Below are 20,565 nucleotides of genomic sequence, written 5' to 3' on the forward strand. Positions count from 1 at the left end.
GTCACAAAACGTGTAATCGAGGCAGCGCCAAGACGTGGAGATTGAAGAGATAGAAATGGAGGCTAAAAACGCGCCGCAGCTCAGAGCATAGCTTTTTACTTACTTGAGGAATGACTGGAAATCATCAAACACGGCTTCACATCCAGGCCACTTGCAAACACCGTGGCCGTAGAGAGGATGGCTGTGGGGGGAGGACTCTTCTACCGTGGCTCTGGAGGAGAGATGCAAAGCAAGAGAAGCCACTTCAGTTTTTTGTGGGATCAGTGATGTTATTGTGAGATACGGTGTCCACATTGTTAGCACACGGCTGTATTCTCTCACTTCAAATGCCGACTTCAGAACTCAAGCAGAATCTTTCACAATACAGCCAGTTGCTGCATTTACATGTCAACTCAAAATCATTCATTCATTTGGTTGAAACCAGCTTTTGAAAACGCATGTAAACACTTTAAATCCATCGTGTTGGACTTTTTAAGGATCGGGATACCATGTATAAACAACCGGTTGGGATTGCTACGCACGCGCCAGGCTCTGTGGGGGACGAACGGCGCTACAGAAGCTGACATAAGTTTGTATTTTTTGAAGTACAGTGAGACCTTGGGTTTCTTTGATTTTCAACATCAATGAATTACCACAAATATGTCTCGGTTATCGTACAACCAAACAGTACGCCTAACAAACAAGTCGAGTGCCAAAACAAAGCATCCAAATGAAGGTGGACGAATGGATATGGGTTCTTTTAGAGTTGGGACACTACAGACGGACTCCTTTAATTATCTTTATTATGTGAGTGTTGTTTATTTGTTCATAGAACGCAGACAGGGCGATGAACAACTCTGTATCTGTCTCCTTTTTTTCCTCGTTTCTAGCTCTGCGCTGTACGCCAATGAAGTGTTCAAGCACACTGCGTACATCTGAGTGGTAGAGGAATCTGTTCTTTTTTTATTTAGGGTGGCTGCAAAAACAAAAGTTGCAAGTGCTAGAATATCGATAAGGAAGGAGAGAAACACTATTGAATTCAAGAAAGTACGAAGGTAGCGTCTATCACGATAGAATTGCAATGTGGAGGTTCCTTAGTTAAACGGGTTGCAGAGGGAATGAAAGACATCGCAGAAAGTGAGGCCAGTGTGTGTTATGATGATTGTGCCTGCTGCTGACGTTTACTAGAAACTGTCTATATAATCAAACTCTGGTAGATATAATGAAGACATGAAGACAAAGAAGATAATCACTGACATGTGATCCAGTGTAACAGAAATGACTCTTTACATTTACTTTGCATGTGCAGCCTTTCCTTTGTAGTTGGAAGTAGGAGCAAAGTACTGCAGACTGTAGACACTAAAGGAGCAGTTAGCAATTTCTCTCCATGGTGCTGAGGAGCACCATAACCACAAGAGCCAAAGCAGACGTCATTGAAACACACATTAAAACGCTACAGACCGCATGTAAGGGCTGTAGAAAGCTAAGTTATCCATTTTCCCAGCCGGCTTATATCAGTAAGAGTTAGCTACTAGCATGTAGCATTCTCCTCCTCGTTGATAAACTCCACCACATTGCTAAACGAGCTGCAATGACTAAAAACGGCCACCAGTGTTTCACAGGTATGCAGCGCCGGGCCAACAATGGAATTAGAGAGACCGCATGTCAGCTGAACTAGTTCAACTCTGAACCCCAGACTTCCTGTTCTCTTGTTTATGTGTTAAATGGCTTATTTGCTATTGTTACGTCCACTATAAGATAGGCCTGTATTCGTCCCACAAGGAGAAATTCCAGGTTTACAGCAGGAAAAGTACATGTATTTACTGTATATTGCAAGGGAAAATGTCTAGAGGGCTTTAATGATGTTAAAACTGTGTTTAGAAGGTTGTAAATAGATCTAAATCTAAATAAAGAATCCTACTTTGCGGAAATTCACTTGTCACGGTCGGGTCTGGAACCAATTAGCCGTGATAAATGAAGGATTACTGTATATCTCACCTGATGTGATTTGGATTTGGTCAAGTGGATGATAGCACAAAGTGTGGAAAAAAACAAGCAGAAAGATACTTTTCAGTCCGAGCACAAACGATAAACACTGGCACCTGGTATCAATTTATCTGACCGACCAATCCATATCACCAGGGGTTGACGAATAATCAAACGTAATAGCAGGGACATCTACGAAAAACACACTTTACAACACCTTCCATATGGCGAGAGGCGTAGAAGTAAAGATACCCCCAATCAGTGCGGTCTATGCGGAAGCTAACACGAGAGCAACACAGGCAGCCATATGGACACGAGCGCTATAACAAGACAACTCTCAGCTACGAGAGCCAGGGGGACTGGCCTATATCGCTACCACCTGTGCTTCTGGTGGACCGGGGGGGCACAATGCGGCTGCTTCTCCTCTAGGCTGGTGCTTTCGAAGATATGGAGATTCATTCCACTGATTTGGGAGTATGAGAATTCCCACAATGTACATGTAGCGGGAATTAAAGCAGAGAAGTCGAACAAGCAGTATTTATAGTATTTAACAATCTATTGTTGCCTATTTTACTCCTGAAGCATTTTTTGGGGTATACCCTTTTGGCTTATTTGCATAGTATTTTTCATGAACCCCATGCAGTCAGTGTGGGGAGCAGGGTTTTCCCCTCTTCAAAACGCAAACGCTTTCTGTTCAATTATGAATCACGCATTCAGATTATGACCTTTTTTTTTTTTTTGCTACAGCTGGTACATATTTAAATTCAAGATAAACGTGTGGGCTGGTGAAGGTAACCACTGTTTTTAATTTAAACAGAGCATGAGCACTCGTGTGGGCTGCTTCTATACAATATTAATACAATTTGGATTGGATTGCGCTGGGAATTAGTGCAAACATATGCTAGAGCTGTTTGCTGCTCGCAAAAGACCTCTAAACACTAGCAAATGACCTGAATGAATGAATCTAAGCCTAATGAGACATACAGTATTGTAATATTGAAAGAGGAGATGAGTGGAGAATTTATGGGGGTGTCACATATTTGACAACAAATTTACCGTAAAAAACAGCAAATACACATTGATGTGCACCAATGATGTTCTTTTCGAAGGCTATTTTATGTGGCAGCCTGAGGGGAACACATAAACGCTATTACAACAGCAGCAAAGACAACCGTGTCATCGGCTTCTGTTAGAGAAGCAGGGATGAGGCAGACAAATATGAATAGGGACCATCATTATGGCACGGGTGTTGAGGTAAATAGTAGTAACAGAAGGTGACATTGTGCAAGTAACATCTTGTAAGTAATAGTAATAGTAGGCCTGTCACGGTAACCGATTTTGCTAGTCGATAATTGTGGAACATATTATCGTCGATATCCGATGTCATCTGCAACATTTTTGGAGACCATTTTTCCATTAATTTTACTCATGTGAGCTGCCATTCACATTTGAACCACTAGATGGTACTCAAGTATAGTGTACGGTGTACCTGTGTAAGAAATTAGCTTGACACAGAAGTTGCCCGTATGTATGTTTTTGCAATGTAGCCAGCGGCACGTCTGTGAGTGCCCTCATTTTGTACTGTTTTGTTTATATTTGCCGACCAAACGCCTCAGTAAGCGTTGACTGTCGGGACGATGTATCGATGATCGTGAGAGGCCTAGTCCTGACAGTCTGACACTCTTTTTAAAATGTATTGCTGACCTTAATACAGCAACAGCACCACACACACATTTGGCCACAGCCACAACCTTACCTACCAATCACAGTCACGGCGTTGTTTTATTTATAGCACTCAAGTATTTACGTTACCGTCATTGCCGCTGCATAAGCCGCCACTTTTTTCTCACACTTTCAACCCTGTGGCTTGTACCGTGATGCGTCTAATTTATGGGTAAAGGAACTACAGTCCCCATCATGATGCTGACAGTATGTGAACTGGACGAGTGACGCGGGCCCCGCATCACATTTTGAAGTGTTGAGCAGCGATCGTGTTTTGATCTGACACATCTTAATAAGTCGGATCATGTGTAGAATTACCACAGCTTCGCTTGGACTGCTTGGGCCGCCAACTGTCAACTACCACCAACGGGCTTCGAAAGGCTGGACTGCTGCGTGATGAAGACGACAGCTCAAGCTAAAGGGCTAATTTGACGAACACCGAGACACCGAGAACGACACCGAAAGAGAGACCGACAGTGTGTGATGAAGAAATTATGAGGATGTTCAATTGTGAAGAAAAGCGCAACTTTAGTGGTTTAAGTTCCCAGGAGGAGGATGAGGACGGCAGTCATCTACTTTTCTGTCAGGCTACTGTTTAACTAGCTGTATTACACGCACTGTTCGGAAAAAAAGCCTTTATTTAATCTCAAGTTGAACAAATCTTTCTGTGGAACATCCTTCTGTGTGACGTGGACCCCTCAGGCTTATGTATGTCCAAGTCTTTTTCCCTATAAATTTAGTGGGTGGGGCAGGCAATTACAGCACTACTTTGTTCAACTTGCATGTAGGAAAATTCCGTAAAAATATATAAATATAAATATATAGGCATTGTTTTTGGACACGGGCCGCACGGTGGTCTAGTGGTTAGCATGTTGGCCAACACAGTAACAGCCTGGAGATGGGAAGACCTGGGTTGGATTCTCCCTTGGGCATTTCTGTGTGGAGTTTGCATGTTCTCCCCGTGTGCGGGGGGGTTTTCTCCGGGTACTCCGGCTGCCTCCCACATTCCAAAAACAAGCAGATGAGGTTAATTGGCGACTCTAAATGGTCCATAGGTATGAATGTGAGTGTTTGTCTATATGTGCCCTGCCATTGGCTGGACACCAATCCAGGGTGTACCCCGCCTGTCGCCCGAAGTCAGCTGAGATAGGCTCCAGCATGCCCCCCCGACCCTAATGACGATGTAGCGGTATAGAAAATGGATGGATGGATGTTTTTGGACAAAATCTGTATGTTTTCCTTTGTTTTTTTTTTTTTTTTAAATACCAGTTCGGGCGCTGTTTAAGCACCGGCACCGTTTCAAAAGTACCAATTTGGCACCGAAATTGTACATCATGTAAAGGCCTTTCCACATGCATTGGCAAATGTGTAACGTCAGCCAAGGCACGTCTCCCATGGAGGAATTTGTAGCATCCCTTTTGGCACACCTCAATCCCTCAGGGATCAGTTTTATCTCTCAGTACTTCACCTGCTCTATTCCTTATCCCTTCCGCCACAATGACTACATGTCATTATTAGAATGAGTAAACGGGGAGGGGAAAAAAAAGATGGACTTGCACCAAATGTGATTATTTACCTCTTTAACAGATTGCTGTTCCAATTCCCAAGCTGGAGTTACTGTTGATTGTTGGGAAGCAAAGTGGGCCAAGTGCACAGTGAGTACTGTATGCTCCCAGTGCTGAGCTGGTGCGGCATCGTGTAGGGAATTTGTGTCAGATACAGATCACACATTTCATTTGAATAAGCAAATCAGCGAATAAAAATGGCCAGAATCATCAGGGTATTTGCACAGTACCGACAAACAGGGTGAGTGAGTCAAACCGTGAGTCACGTAACTTCAGAGACAGAAAAGTGTGTTTGCCAAGGGTTCTCGGAGACAACCGAAAGCAGCAGCACGTGCCACGGCTTTGGTGTGCCAAGGCATCAGTGATTGAATTTCTCCTCCTTCCTTAAGACGGAAGTGCAAAGCCGATGAGTGATTCCTGTGGATGCACTTAAGGTTTTAGTTGCAGGCGTCGTTGTGCCTGGGCAGATTTTATATGACACATGAAACTAACTACATGGTACTTAGGGCCTGCTGTAAACCCATCTGAAGCCAGTCGGGAAAACAGGTCCATCACAGAAGAGGCTTGTTTCTGTTGCCTGACAAAAGGACTTGCAAAACCACGTCAATTAAAAGTTCATTAAGTTTAGCGCTGGCAAGATGAGTGGATGCTCTCTGTTGACGCCCAGGCCATTATCTTCTACCTGACTATTCAAACGCCTAGCGTGTTTTACAGGGCTTTACTCAAAGATGCGCTCATAGTAATGCATATTTCTGTTTATTATCAAAAGAAGAGGTGATGAAACTATACTCCAATTTCCATTACCGAGAGTATTACTGCTGTACTGACACTCTTAAACGTCTTTATAGACCTTTATAGACCTTTATAGACCGTATAGACCTTTATAGACGTTTATATAATAAAAACAAAAACAAAAAAACACCAGCAGCCGCTAGCATATGTTACCAATGGCGGTTTAAAAGAACAGATTGTACACAAAAACATCTAGAATTTTCAAAATTTTCACAATGTGACATTTTTTTGTTCAGCCCAAATAAAATAGCTGGCATTCATGGCTGCGCAAAAGCAGCCACAGAGAAGCGGCCGACAGACAATTCGGAGTGATGGTGCGTTTACAACAGGCTGTACATTCAATGGTCGCTAACGTGAGTAGCTAAACATGCTACAATTAGCTGACAACAAACGCAACTACTGCGTGTATGCTACGCTTTATGTGCGTTAGTGTAGTTGTGTTGTTAATTACTGCAATTGAAGCTGTAATTTTTACAACGACTGAGCATTTTAAATAGAACACGGAAAATTCAATTTAACGTATTGAAAGGCTTAATTCTGGCAAATCTTATCTAATCAGGTTTACATGTTCTTGGATCCCAAAAATATGGATCCAAATGCTAATCAAATTAAATTCTGAAGTCATTCTGAGTGTAACTTGACCTCCTTTTTTGGTATTTAGGCCATATATCTTATTTAGCAATATCGCAGGTGACAAACGTGTACGCCTTGGCAGAGGTCTGCTGCTGTTTGAGCAATGTTTTATTTTACTCGGTATCAGTCATCTCATGCACACTTTTTAGGAGGAAGAGAACTCCCTGCTTGGTTTTCTGACGGATGGAAGACGCTACGAGACTATTGCTGTCTTTACCTAAAGCATGTGTGCTAAACTGCTGCTGACATCTTCTTTAATCTCTGACAGTCAGCACCTGCCAGCTCGAGCGCCGTCTTCTTCGATGTTCCGTGGGGCCCAGGTTTGTCTGCCACTGATGCTCGCCTTGTTTGCTCACTCGTGACCGTGTGTGATGGAGTGAATGAGCCAATATCCGCCCCTGCGCCTCGCTTGCTCGCATGTACGCACGCAAAAACATTAAGCCTGACTCCATGAAGCACTGGGAGCCCGTAGATAAGATTTTTTTCAACCGTGTGAGACCTTGTAATTGTTGGTTGCTGGGTTGTTTTGGAAAAAAAGGTAAGGGTTAGGGTTACCCTAACCCAAGCTCTAATCCGTACACATAACACATAGAGAGCATCTATCAAAACTGAAAAGCAGCTTTCCTGTTTTTGTGTCTGTGTCCAGATGAATCACACTCTGTGTCACTCTCGACAAGCCCCCCGTGGCCCCCCAGCAAGCAGTCGATCTTCACCTCCAAAGGCTCTCTGGTTTACAGTGTTAAACATGTTATCGGCATAGCTGTCTTAATGACACGTGGGTTTTGATCAGGGAAACACAAGTCAGATGTTACGCTGTGAGCTCACAGCGCCTGGAGGCTCCTCACTGTCACTTCAAAGATCAGTCTTTGGTGCAAGAAAACAAGCAAACGTGTGTGATGCCAGATTCATTGCTTCCCTAAGAGAGGTACACGTCTCTTAAACGGAAGATATTTCCACCACAAGCAGGCTTTTTTCATGATGCGACTGTTTTCCTCTCTAAACGAGTGTTCAGCGTGAATAGGAAACGTGTGGACACGTGTGTCGCCGCTGCCAATGGCGGCAACGTGTAACAATGTGTCATGTTATCGAGGAAAGGCAATTGAAATGACGGTAAGGTGGACCTGACCCCTTCATTAACTGTACTGTGATATTAAATGGAATATAAATTAATTGCAAACCCTGTGGGGACGTTGCAAATTGTGGAGACACTGGAAGACGGCGAATTAATTAGAACAAAATGACTTGTGAAAAGGATGTGAGAATATGCGCCATTTAAGACTGCCTTGTCCTTGCAAACAAAGCCAATGAGTCGGCGAGCACATGAGATATTGCATACTGCAGTACGTCATATTTCTACAGTATTTGTTTGTGTACTGCCTCCAGTGGCGTCACAGCAAAAGAAGCATCGTGTGCGGGTTGGCTTAGAAACACAACATCCAGCATGTTCAACTTGTTGTTGTTTGACACCGCTTCATTACCAACACACAGAAAAGGAGTGTTGTTGTCCATGTTTTGGATGCACGCATGCAACTCACACTTCTCTCTTATGACTCATGTACTGCCCATTGGTGGCGGCATGCTGGTTGTGGAGTGGGTTCTTTGGTGGTGTCGGGGAGGACAGATCAAGGCCCCGGTGGCCGTTGTTGCTGTTGCTGTTGTGCTCCTCCTTCACGTGAGCGTTTGTAACTTCTTTCCAGAGCTGCTGCAGCTCCGCAGGAATCATGCCTGGAACAAACAAATTGGATAATAAAATCAATTAGAAGCTAATCCACCCCTCGTCTACATCACTTCATTAAATCATTTGTCTGTAAACAAAACAGCGTATTAATTACAATCTCAAGCAAGCAACCCCCCCCCCCGTTGCGCCTGTCATCTGCAGTATATTTGTACGCACATTTCATGCGCAGACTAAATAATTCACATTCACACAATGGCCGCCAACTTTTGTGTAGTGCACACACAACTGTATGTTTACATCGGCAACACAAGCAAACACCCCCAACCCCCCGCCTCTTTGAGGAGCAGGACCCTGGGGTAATATTCTCAAAAGCGTATTAATGTGCAAAATACTTAAAGCTCTGCGCCGCCTCCAATTGACACAGAAGACTTAAAGCTCATTTAACAAGTCAAGCACGCTGCAGCTCACAGCTCTTTGAAAAAAATAAAAACACAAATCCCTTGAAGACAGACGACATTTTTTTGGTGCGCTGACAACACATCCGCAGAACGTGTGCGTGTGTTCCCGTGTGAGTGACACCCAGGGTCGGCAGTGAGGATGAAAAGGAATAATGCTGTGTTTATGACGGAGATACGGTACACCATACAGTTTGGGGCGCGCTTTGGTCACGAGACAAGCCTTAAAGCCGCTGACTTTTGAACGTACTGCGAGCTTCACCGTATTTTCCGGACTGTAAGTCCCATCAGTCAAAAAATGTGTCATGAAGAGGAACACAAATATACCCAAGTCCCACTGGACTATAAGTGGCATTTGTTCAGATATTTACTTCACAAAATTCAAGACCAAGAAAAGACACTTAATCTGGAGAGGCACGTTATTCAACCATGCAACAGACTGAATAGGTGTCTGGTGTGTTAATGTAACAGCCTAAATAACATACCTGGGAGGTTGAATAGGCAAAAGGAACATAACAAGCCAGCAAGTCAAGTTCACCAAACTCCCAATCTCATTCCACATCACTGAATTCATTGAGTCCTTTTCATCCTTGGTGTTGCTAGTCTAGAGGGCCGTCTTGCGGCTGTCGACAGTAACGTTCACTCTTTGGTTCATGTCAGTCAGCATATTGATTCGTGTGTGTGTGTGTGTGTGTGTACGTCTAGTCGTCTTAATCGGTCCGAATGACAATTTATGGCAATTTTTGTGCATCTTAATTTGTAATTGTGGAAAAATTGACTTTTTTTTTGTACAATCTGATGGTGGTCTTATATTTTTAGTTTGAAAAAATGTGATATAGAACAAGTGACATACAGCAGCTTGAAAGAAAAAGCTGATAAGATGATGATGTAAATATAATAATAATAATAATAATAATAATAATAATAACAACAATAACAATAATAACGATTGTAATCATTATTTTGTATAATATTATGACATAATATAATACTATAACAATAGTCATTGTATATAATTATAACAACAATATTAATGACTATTATTGTTATTATTATGATATGTAAAATGAGATGAAGTCTCATGTGTGCAGATTGTGCAGCTATCGTGTCTTCAGTCAAAACATGTGAGAAATCCAGCACAGGGTTTTTTAAGCAAGGTGAACTCAAAGCCTCGAATTGGTGGTGAACCTCAGAGCACAAGGGGACGGCCACTCATTTAACATTACAATTAATTAAATCCATTCTCCAAATGAGCAGTGGCAAATGAAAGATGATTCACACCTGCTTATCTACTCGAGTTTATAGTCTCCAAATCCCCCCCCCCGTTTCTCATCACCGGCTCTGCAGATATCACAAGTGCTCCTTTCAAGCACCAAATCGTAACACATTGTGTGCAAAACGCTTAGTCTTCATTTATTCCTGTTGTGCAAAATAAATGCGAGGTGAAGATCTCAGTCCGATCAGCAAAAATATTTTTCATTTGATAAGCTACTAAAGATTTTAATTATGCTGGTAATGGAGAACATTGGCCTAATGAGGCAGAGGACTCCGGAGAGACGCAAGGGCTAAGAAGTGTGAAATGAGTCTGATAGGATTGCTCTAAATTCACACTGGATCGTTTGCATATCAAAGAGGAGGAAATGATTGCAGGACATATCAATAACCTTTCCACGTTCCAAGGAGTGTCTTTCCTCGTTCAAATATTTCAACGCGCTTGCTCTTCTTCTGCCCGCATGTGTTTTCCCTTCTTCTCTTCAACGCCTTGCTGAGCTCTAATTGAAGGGCACGCCCATGACAGGCAAAACATGCTTCACATTGCGCTCTGCGTTTTAGCATGCAAATCACCTGCTTGCTGATGTACACTTAAATGGTCCGTTGAGGTTTCGACGCTATAAAGAGACCTGGAAGTTCTTTTTTGTTATCTTTTTTGAAAGGAATAGAAGGTCACTGATGATGCTAGTGTCCCGCTCTCAGACAGCAGGAACAATCATTTTCCCTCACTTGGTGCCCGGTGACAGCGGGCGATGTATTTTTAGCCCATGTGCCTGACAGGGCGGCCCGCACCGGCTCAATTATCCGGCAGTCCCGGTGACCCCGACACGGCTGTTTACTCAGATGAAACCGCGGCCGATGAGCGCGGTGACGGAGTGGGGCCGAGGTGTCTCATTCTGGATGGGTATGTTTATTGCCTCACCTCCCACCGCTTTGATCGAACCCCAAACTCTTGAACCTCGACAACACCGATGCCTCATGATTTCACGTAATTGACAATAAAATGTCATTCCACAAATGTCCCACAGCATATTACATTTGGTGGCACTGAGTTCTTTCTGGGGATGTCTCCATCTGATTACACCCAAACTTAATGGAAAATTCCCTTTCTTAGACCCGCGGTTTGTCCGTTCCTCTAAACGCTGGATTGGTTTATCTTCCCTCTTTTCATTTTTCAACACAACTGTTTGGCTCATTACGACGGGACAATGCAGACAAGCACGTAAAAAATGTATGTTGTTGGGACACTTGATTGATCGCCGGCCTCCCAAATCAATTTTAACTCGGCAGGTAGCTCTGGCACGGAGGCGGACCGAGCACTTCAACCTCTTCCTGTCCTTGTCCCCCTGTACCCAGGTGACCATGTTCAAGCAAGCAGAAAGTTGATTTAGGGTCCATAATGACATCAGTTGCAGGCCATCATCCTGGAAATAAAAAATGGCTCCCAGTGCTCTCGGCTCTTTAAACCGGGCTGTTACTCCTCGCACACAGTGCCAGTGTCATGGGGGGACAGTGACATTGCTATTAGTTTATTGTTCCGTCAGGCTGGGACCTTACTGCACCCCTGTTTATGTTGCAGTAATCACTGGCCTGCTGATACGCACCCCTTAGGCCTGAAATATGTCCTGTCTCGCGCTGCAGGAACTATTACCAGTAACCCACTGCTGGATGTATCAATCACTGACAGGTCGGCCGTATTACCCACCGCTGTCCCTGATGTGCTGCTGCTCTGTGGCCACTTCATGGCTGGCTACATTCTTTGCCTTCGTATTACCGGCAAATTTGTCTTGTCACCGTTGCACTGGCCTCTGAGAGTCAACTTAAATGATGTTGTGCAGCATCTACAATTTGCTCTCAGTGCCGATGGAGGCCATTTTAGCCACAATGTGCAGACGCTATGTGTGTTTTGCATCAGACATGCATTTAACTTCAACATTAAGGGCACAAAACAACCTGGCAACCTGCTTATCAAGTCAAGAGGAACCATTATGTGTGTGTGTGTGTGTCTCCATGTAGTGGTGAGGGCTCTATATCCTCCCAAGCAAATTGTTGCCATTTGTAACAGATATCGCCTGACCGCTTCCAAGACTTTGAACATTAATGTCAGAAGAATTTACGGCTACAGAAACGGATTCCCAGGATAAAATCAGCAATTGTGTCTCACTCAAATTTGTTATCTACAGGCAACACTAATTTACATTTCAGCAGCCGCTTGGAAAGCATTCATTCCATCTTTTCTTTATTTTCTAGGAAACAAATGAGAGAAAAGTGGAGTGCAAAAGACGTTAAAGGGATAGTTTGGCTTTTTTGACATGAAGTTGTATGAGCGGTGGAGTCGGGTTCAGGCTTGACTGGCATGCGTGTGAATATTTGGGCCTTCACTGCATTTATGTGTGCTTGTCTTCATAGGACAAAAGAACACGAGCGTTACAACGTCATTGTATTGATAGCCATATTTTGGAAGCCATGCCCAGGTTTGACTCCACGATCAGTGGGGCCCAGACACAACACATCAAGTCATCACTCGCAACACCGTGCTAAACGCCGTGCACGACGAATATCGTAGATTAGATCACAGCGCCATAGGCCAAGGCCGCTGATGCATGAACGAGTTTAGTGATGTGGAAAACAGAAAGGTCATCAATAACTTCAAACAGTCAAGCAGAAAATGCGTGGAATAGGAAGACAAAGTGGAGAACTGAAGCGCTTGCTTAAGTGATGTAACAGCTGTCAGACGCACCGAGGAGAACATCAATGGATTGTGGGGACCAACTAACCGGGTTTGACTGGTTGAGCCAAAATAAAACTAATGCAGGCGCCTCCTTAGAAGGGATCCCTTTAGCGCCTTTTCCAAAGAAAAAGAGGGAGGATCAAAATGATTTGGATTTCTTTTTAAAATCAGACTCTGACTGTTTTTACATGATGAATCATTGCCCCCACTGGAGGGATGAAAAAAAAGACCCACACACCTGGGGTGGCGACATGCGACGATGACACAGTATAAACAGGATGTACCGGCACTGTTGCAAAAGCCACTAAAAGGCACGGTATCAGGCCGTATCGTCCGTATAATGCTTTACTCAGAGGGTGTGTGTGTGTTTGCCAGACATCTGACACAAAGCAATTCAGCAAAGCACACTCAACAGAGCCGCGCTCCACGCCTGTGCCCACGGCAATTGCCTGCGAGCGGATGAGTGATTCCATACCCAGTCCAAACAATAACACCACTGTACAAACGTGTTTGTGTTTGCCTATTACCTAAGCACCTCTGAACCCTCCTGTTTTTAATCACCCTTATCTTGTTATTTCAAAGCTGTTTGTCTTAGCTGGGAATGAATAATGAACGTCACGTTCTGAAAGCCTCACGACGGTGTCTTTTGTCACAAAAGGGACCACTCCTTGACAAAATATTAAAGAACAAACAAAGACACAAACTTCCTGTCTAAACAGAAAGTGCTGGCTGCCTTACGAGTAGACTGGCTGACACTTCAAGAATGACGGACCTTCCTTCTTGTCATGTATGGACGTGACTTGGCAGGTGAACTAACCTATTTAGATGTACTGTACGGCTACTTAGATAAAGTACTGACCCTGAGTGAGGGAGTGCAGGGGCAGGGCCGTTTGTCCTGGCTGGATAGAGAGCAGCCCTTGCCTCTGAAGGTTGAGCAGATGTTGCTGCTGGACCTGCTGGACCTGAAGGAGCTGCTGCTGGAAGGCCAACTGCTGTGCTGACACCTGCTGCTGGAGACAGACACACATGATTAGCACCCGACCCTAACCCAGTCACTCCATACTGAAGCATAAGTGCAGCTCACAATTAGAGATGGATTTAATTAGCAGTATTGCAGAGCTGGACCAGTGTGGGGGAGGGATGCGTTCATAAAACTCAAAGTAATTGGGGGCCGCGTACAGAGGGAATGTTCTCCATAAATGTCTGCTCTTAGTGCTGGTTTTCCACTTAACACAGGTAGAGAACACGGCGTCTCTCAAGTGATGACGAGTCAGCAGGGAAATGACAAACAACAGTTCATCATTCATAATCAGGAGGCCACCGCAATTTCATTAGAGCCATTCATAATTCAGCAAACAACTTGTGACTAAATCAATGCGCCTAATAAGCACGCTTGCAAGCCACTCTGCTGTCCTGTTGGACTGCTCTCCTTGCAGCGCGTCCTCGCTGAGACTGCCTATCCCCCCCCATAAAATCTAAATCTGATTGCAAAAATGACAGGGAATGAAGATCTCCGAATCATAAATAGAAAGAAATCAGTATAAGTGACAGAGACAGCCCCCCCAAAAAAACTTCTTCACCAAAAGGTTTTTGACCGCTAGTTTAAAGATAAGCCGGATCAGGAAACGATCCTCCTTTTGTAATCGATATGGCGAACACGCCCGAGTGTACGTGGCCAGTGATGGAGCGAGTGCGAGCAGAGCAGGGGGGCACTCAAAGCTGTGCCAAGCTGTGCGCACCGCACCCATTTAGCTAACACGGGACACGTCACACTTTGTTTACTTCTCATGACGGAGCGCGTACTAAAAAAAAAAGTGTGTCGGTGGCTGGCAGCCGTCAGGTGACCCCCCCAACCCCCACTCCCTCGACCTGCCACTTCACAAATGTAATATATTTGATTTCATATATTCTCATATATAGTTTAACATTTTATTAGATTAAAAAAAAAAATTCAATGTTAAAAATTCAAATTAGTGTCTTATTAATATCAACAACTACAAAATATTATACTTAAAAAAAGTATTATTTTTTATATTTTAGTTTTATTTGTTTAATTGTTGTATATATTTTGCAATTATTGCAAAAAGGCAATCTTTAGATTTAAAGACAAAAGTGTTTTTCTCATTCCGTTCTCTATTTTCTGGTCTAATCTTTAATCTTATTTCCACAACGTCGATGATTTAGCTTGTTAGCTTCCTCCGTAGCGAGCGAGCGGTTGGTCATTCCAGCGGGAAGGGAGGGGCTGTTGCTGCTAGAATTAGCTGATGCGCTCCGACGGTTTTCATTGTGAATGCTGACATGAAATCGGAGGAGAAGTCGTTTGCGCGAGGAAATAATGTTCTACAAGTCGATTGAGACTGAACTCAAAACCGGAAGTGGCAAAATGCGTATCCGAGAGTCAAAATGCGTGGCGCCATAGAAAAGTGCTATCTCATCGTGTCGAATGCAGAAAAGGTGTTCTACTTAAGGGAGGGGGGACAGCTTATGAGTGGAAAAACAGCAATTCCAGAAGAAATGTGCGATCGAACCCGAAAGAAGAGATGAGAAGCGCGGCAAGAATCTCAGAGAGAATTCTGAGACGTGGCTGGACTGTGATTTTCTATGATCTGCCTGATTAATGAAAGGTGGTTGGCTTCTCATTTCCGAGAGAAGTTTCTCTTAGTTGTTCGCCCTCCGCTCGTCCCTCACCGCCAGTCTGAGACAAAGATAACAGTGCTGTGGGGGTGGGGGTTCACAGGGAGCCAAGCCTTTCATCAAAATTCTTAATAAATAGAGGGTGGCTTTTCAGAAAGAAAGAAACACTGAGTATTGCAAATGAATTTAACTCCCCCCCCCCCCCCCCCCCCCACCCCCCCTTGCATGTTTTATCTTCTGGGCCTGTCAGATGACAGGGGGCTCCTGTGCACTCTCAGCATGCAGACACAAAACCCACCAGAACCAATAGAGCAAATAAGAGGTTAACAAGAAGCGGCACAAGGGAGAGGAAGTACAGTCCCTGACAAATGATAAAGAGTGGCAGTGGCAGGCCTTTATTGTCAAGCTTCAAATATAACGTTAAAGATCTTTGAAAAATGAAATTTCGATGTCTTTAAAATAAAAAAGGGGGCACAAAGCAACAACAGGGGGTTATTGTCTGGCAGCCACTGGGGAGTCACTGCATCATTCTTATTCTGTCTTTTGATGGCTCGTAGAAAAGCCACGAGGGCGATGAGAGAGAAAGAGACAGCAGAGGGAGAGCCTCACGGGGCTGCATCTATTTCCTGTGATCATACATAATATGCTTCAAAAGTTATTTTTTCTTCTATTCTCCTGCTCCATTCAACGGATCAATTGGCCCTCCTTGGCTCCCCCACCCCTTTCTTTTTGTCTCACTTGCTCCTCTTGTGTTTACATCAGATGCGACGTAGTGACAGGCCCTATCTGAGGCCGAGGAGCCGTGCTGTCATGTTGATTTATGGGAGCATCGCGCCACAACTTGTCCAAACTGAAGCCCGCAGTTCATTAATTAAGGAGCTTCCCACTTTGAAGCCGGGGGCTTTGACAGCACGCAGGCATGCGAGCGCGAGCATGCGTAGTTGTGCCTGCTTTTAACACGGCATCGTTCTCCTACGCTTCCGAACACACAAGTCAACGGGGACAAGAGTGAAAATTCCCAGATTGTCTTTGAACTCCTTCTGACCGCACAATCATCTGCTTTGTCCACAGTGCTGCGCGTAGCCGCCGATCATTAGCACGCATTAAGCTGCTGCCTACAAGCGTGCCCCTGCCGTACGGGGGGGGGGCGAGCGAGAAAGATGGGGGAAGAAATAAAAACCTCAACACAGACAAAGCTGGGAGCGCTCTCAGCACTGATATCTCACAATTACATGCCTTCTCATCCGCCGCCATTTCCATGTTAATTACCAAGAAAAGCCTCTCAGATTTATGCTCGCCCTGTTCCTGCCTTTACCCCCCCCATGATGTCCTTACACCACATCTTGGTTGCATAGTTATTTGTTTATTATGTACCACGTTAAAGAACAGTCATTGCCGTTTACCCAGCAAGCCTGACATACTAATCATAAGCATGGCTGCACTTGATTCTCCCCCCGTTTAACCGCAGTCTGAAGGCGGGAAAATGGCCGATGGTTTCCTTGCTGGCAGGCAGCTGGAGGGATGTGAACCCACCTCTTTACTCTGCTTGCTGCCTGCATGCTGTTGGAGGAGCTGGAGGTGGAGCTGTTCCTGCTGCTTCTTGTAGAAATCCTGAAGTTGCTGCTACAGAAATAACAGAGAGGTGATGAGAGTCTTTCACTCAAGGGTACGGGTGAGACTCTTCAAGCTCTAAGCATTAGTGGGGGGGGCACCTCTCTCTCGCAACCATTTGAAACGGTGTGGAATACCTGCTGTAACATGAGGGCCTGCTGCTGCTGGAGAAGAACCTGGAGCTGCTGAGGGCTCAGGACTTGCTGCTGAAGGATCTGCTGCATCTGCTGAGGCGTTATCACTTGAGGTGTCATCATAGCCACTGACGCTGGAACCTGTGCAAAAAAAGGCAGGTTGGATATCAGGAAAGAAAAAACAAAAGTAAATAACACCAACCATCGGGGGTGTCCAAACTTTCTCCATCAAGATCAAGGTCAAAATTAAAAGGATGCGAGGGACACTTTTGTATTTTCCAAATCAACCCATGGAGATACGCTTAGACGGCTTTTATATTTAAAAGAACAGCCTGCATCTCAGCTTTGTGTGACAAGCACGTTCTCAGGTCATTTTACGCTCCTTTTTGCGTTTTTTTTACAAATATTTCTGCTTTCTTCTCATACATTTTTTCTTGTAATATTATGTCTTTATTCTCAGAATATTTAGAGGCTGTATCCAACCTCATCTTCCGAAAACTGCAACTTTATTCTCGGTTTTATGAAAAAAACCACCCACTTTAGTCTTGAATATTTCAACATTGAGATGTTTTTTCCTCTTCATATTATGACTTTACAATGACTATTTCATCTTTATTCTTGTAAAATGACTCCAGTTTTCTGTTTTTCTTCAGATTTTATTGTTGTTTAATTGTATTTGTAGAAGGTGCCAATGGTCGCCCGGGCCGCACTTTGGACACTAAAGGAGATGGCGAGCAAGCACGGCTCGTGCCTGCAGAGCATACGGCTAACCACGTTCACGCCTGCGTTCGTCCGTCCTCCGTGATCCTCCGTGATCCGCATCTGCCGCGATGCTCCTCCGACGTCGCCGTTTAGAAATAAAATATGGCAAACGCGCCGCACCTGAGGAAGCCAAATTCGCCGCACACGCACGACGTGTCATGTGAGAACATTTCATTAGCGTCGCTGCCAACACTGATCTATTGCGGTGACGGTGCGGAGGGCCTGGGGGAGGAGCCGGGCAGGCGAGGAACATGCAGGCCTCTAACTGACTCTCCAAAGGTGTGAGTGTGTGACTCTTCAAAACAAGTGATTTGTTGTGACACTGAAAAGGCCCCACAGTTGTGGGCGTGCCTTAATTGGTCCGGTGTCGCTGGGGACTCGCCGTCTATCAACGCTGCCATGTGCAATAGCATCAAAGGCAACTTTCCGTGACATCAGAATAATTCGAGAAAAACAGAACCTAAAATGTATGTGATGGTAGATCTGTAACAATTAATCGATGATTAATCGCTTATCCAATTAATCGATAACAATTTTGGTAGTCTATTAATCGTTTTTTATAAAAATAAATGTAAATATCCTCCGATTTCAGCCTCTCAAATGTGAATATTTTCTTAATTTTCTCCGTCTTTTGTGTTTTAGGGAAAACAAGATCTTCGCACACATCAGCTTCGGCTTTGGAAAACACTGATTGCTTCTTTTTTGCTTCTTTTCTGATACGTTGTAGATCTAAGCCCGGGCTGTTTGTGTTGGTTCATACGGATTCAGTCCATCTAGGGCAACAACAAACCGGGGGTGCTCACACTGTTTTAGCCTGCGAGCTACTTTTAAAAGTTCCAAAAATATACTTCCTACTATAAATATAGAAAATCTATATATTTACTACATGTACACAAATAATATCAGGATGTGTTCATGTAGGTTATACATGTTTATCAGGGATGCATGCACTTTCTCAGCATGCAAGTTACAAGTGAAAATGATCTACTTATTTCTGTCGAACATATAACATACATAAAATCTACCCGGTAAACTTTGAAATACTACTGGAAATACTAATGGTTAGTATTTCACACTCACATTTTCAAAGTTTACAGGTAATCAAAGTAGTCATTCAATATGGCAATAAAGATAATGACACATACTTCCTCAATAGTTGTGTGCATAACCTGAGTACTGCTAATATGTCCATCAAATTAGCTACGTGACGTTCATGAGGACTCACAGTTCATGTATTACATCCAGTTAGCATTTGCTATCAAACATTAGCCATACAGTATACACAATCTGAAATGACGATGCAGCTGAAGTCAAGGCAACATATTGAAAAGGTTTCAGCAGTGGGCCCATTTTCCCCTTCATCATGAAATGATCGTTGAAGAATCGGACGTGTAGAAAACACTCGTTTCTGTAGTGGAGTTCAGGATGCAAAGCAAAGCCATCAAACAATACACTTTTTTTTTTACGTAGCTAGCTGCTGCAAGTGAACACGACTTTTGTTTTAGATATAAGCATCTTACCGCCGAGTTCGTTTATCTGTAATCAGAATAATGAAGATGAAAGTCGCATCTCCGTGTGTCGCTTGAAACGCCGCGGGGGAGCAAGAGCGAACCAGGAGGGGAGCTTAATGTCAGCCGACATCGACAAAGTCACATTCCCGCGATCGACCCAAACTACCTTGGTGATCTACCGGGAGCTTGTGATCGACGTAACGGGCACCCCTGGCCTAAGCAATTACTCGATTAATCAAAAGAACAATCTTCGGATGAACCGACTAAGAACATAATGGTTAGTTGCAGCCCTACGTGGTGTGTGTTTTCTCCAAGCAAGCCTTTCCATGCGTCTGCAATGCGTGTGTGTGTTAAAGCGTGGACGTCAGGCAAGCCCAACGTTTGACAGTCAAGGTTACCTAAAATGGTGCAGGGGCCTGAAAGCACAGCTAATGACGCTAGCTACTTTGAATTTTTCATGCATTTCTGAAGTCATGGCTGCTCTTTTTTTTTTTTGTGACACACACCTTCACGCATTGCGGTTTACCACATTATGCTAGCAGGCACCAATCAAGAGTATGTCAGAGTAGACGGTTAACAACACACTGAGCTCTATGCTAAGTCCAAAGTCAATGAATAAGATTCAACCTCACCGCACGACAAACGCTCTTCTTCTCGTTTTTTTCCATCACCAGGAGGAGGGCAAAGAGGAAAGTGTAACATGAATCCCCCCACCCCTTCTACTGTATCTCAATACGCGGTTCATCTTCAGTTTTTCACATGACTTGTCCCCTCATCTGCATTTGACACCCCCCCCAAATTCCCTAATTTCACAGTCATTTTCTTACAAGGTCTTTTTTCTCGACGGGCATCACTAATTTTTATGAACTACTGTGAAGGTGAAGTAGGTGGAGCGCTTTGTCTGAAATGCAAACGCTGACGTCCTGCGATACGTATGGAAATGGCATCCAACCGCATGCATGTTTTGGCGTGGTCTGTGGTTGTGTTCTTTTGTCCACGTATGATCACTTTTTAGCACGTAACGGAGGCGCTGATGTAAAGAAACGAAGGACATCTCTGCTCTGAAGCACCAACTGCAAATTGAATAGAAAATAACAACA

At 44.1% G+C, this 20,565-nt stretch overlaps 1 protein-coding gene across 13 annotated transcripts in view; it reads right to left on the reverse strand.

Moving 5' to 3' along the window:
- The window catches only part of foxp1b (forkhead box P1b), a 205,417-nt gene that overhangs the window by 32,217 nt on the left and 152,635 nt on the right, over positions 1-20,565 (reverse strand). For 10 of the 13 annotated variants that reach the window (XM_054785295.1, XM_054785291.1, XM_054785287.1 and 7 more), the window contains 5 exons: positions 17,196-17,333; positions 16,981-17,070; positions 13,673-13,823; positions 8,213-8,402; positions 104-211 (listed from right to left, as the gene is read on the reverse strand). In XM_054785295.1, coding sequence (XP_054641270.1) covers positions 104-211; positions 8,213-8,402; positions 13,673-13,823; positions 16,981-17,070; positions 17,196-17,333 — 677 coding nt within the window. The remainder of the gene's footprint in view (positions 1-103; positions 212-8,212; positions 8,403-13,672; positions 13,824-16,980; positions 17,071-17,195; positions 17,334-20,565) is intronic. The other 3 variants (XM_054785289.1, XM_054785290.1, XM_054785288.1) reach the window with 3 other exon arrangements.

Source organism: Dunckerocampus dactyliophorus, chromosome 8 (genome assembly GCF_027744805.1).
Source record: "Dunckerocampus dactyliophorus isolate RoL2022-P2 chromosome 8, RoL_Ddac_1.1, whole genome shotgun sequence".
NCBI classification, from domain to species: Eukaryota; Metazoa; Chordata; class Actinopteri; order Syngnathiformes; family Syngnathidae; genus Dunckerocampus; species Dunckerocampus dactyliophorus.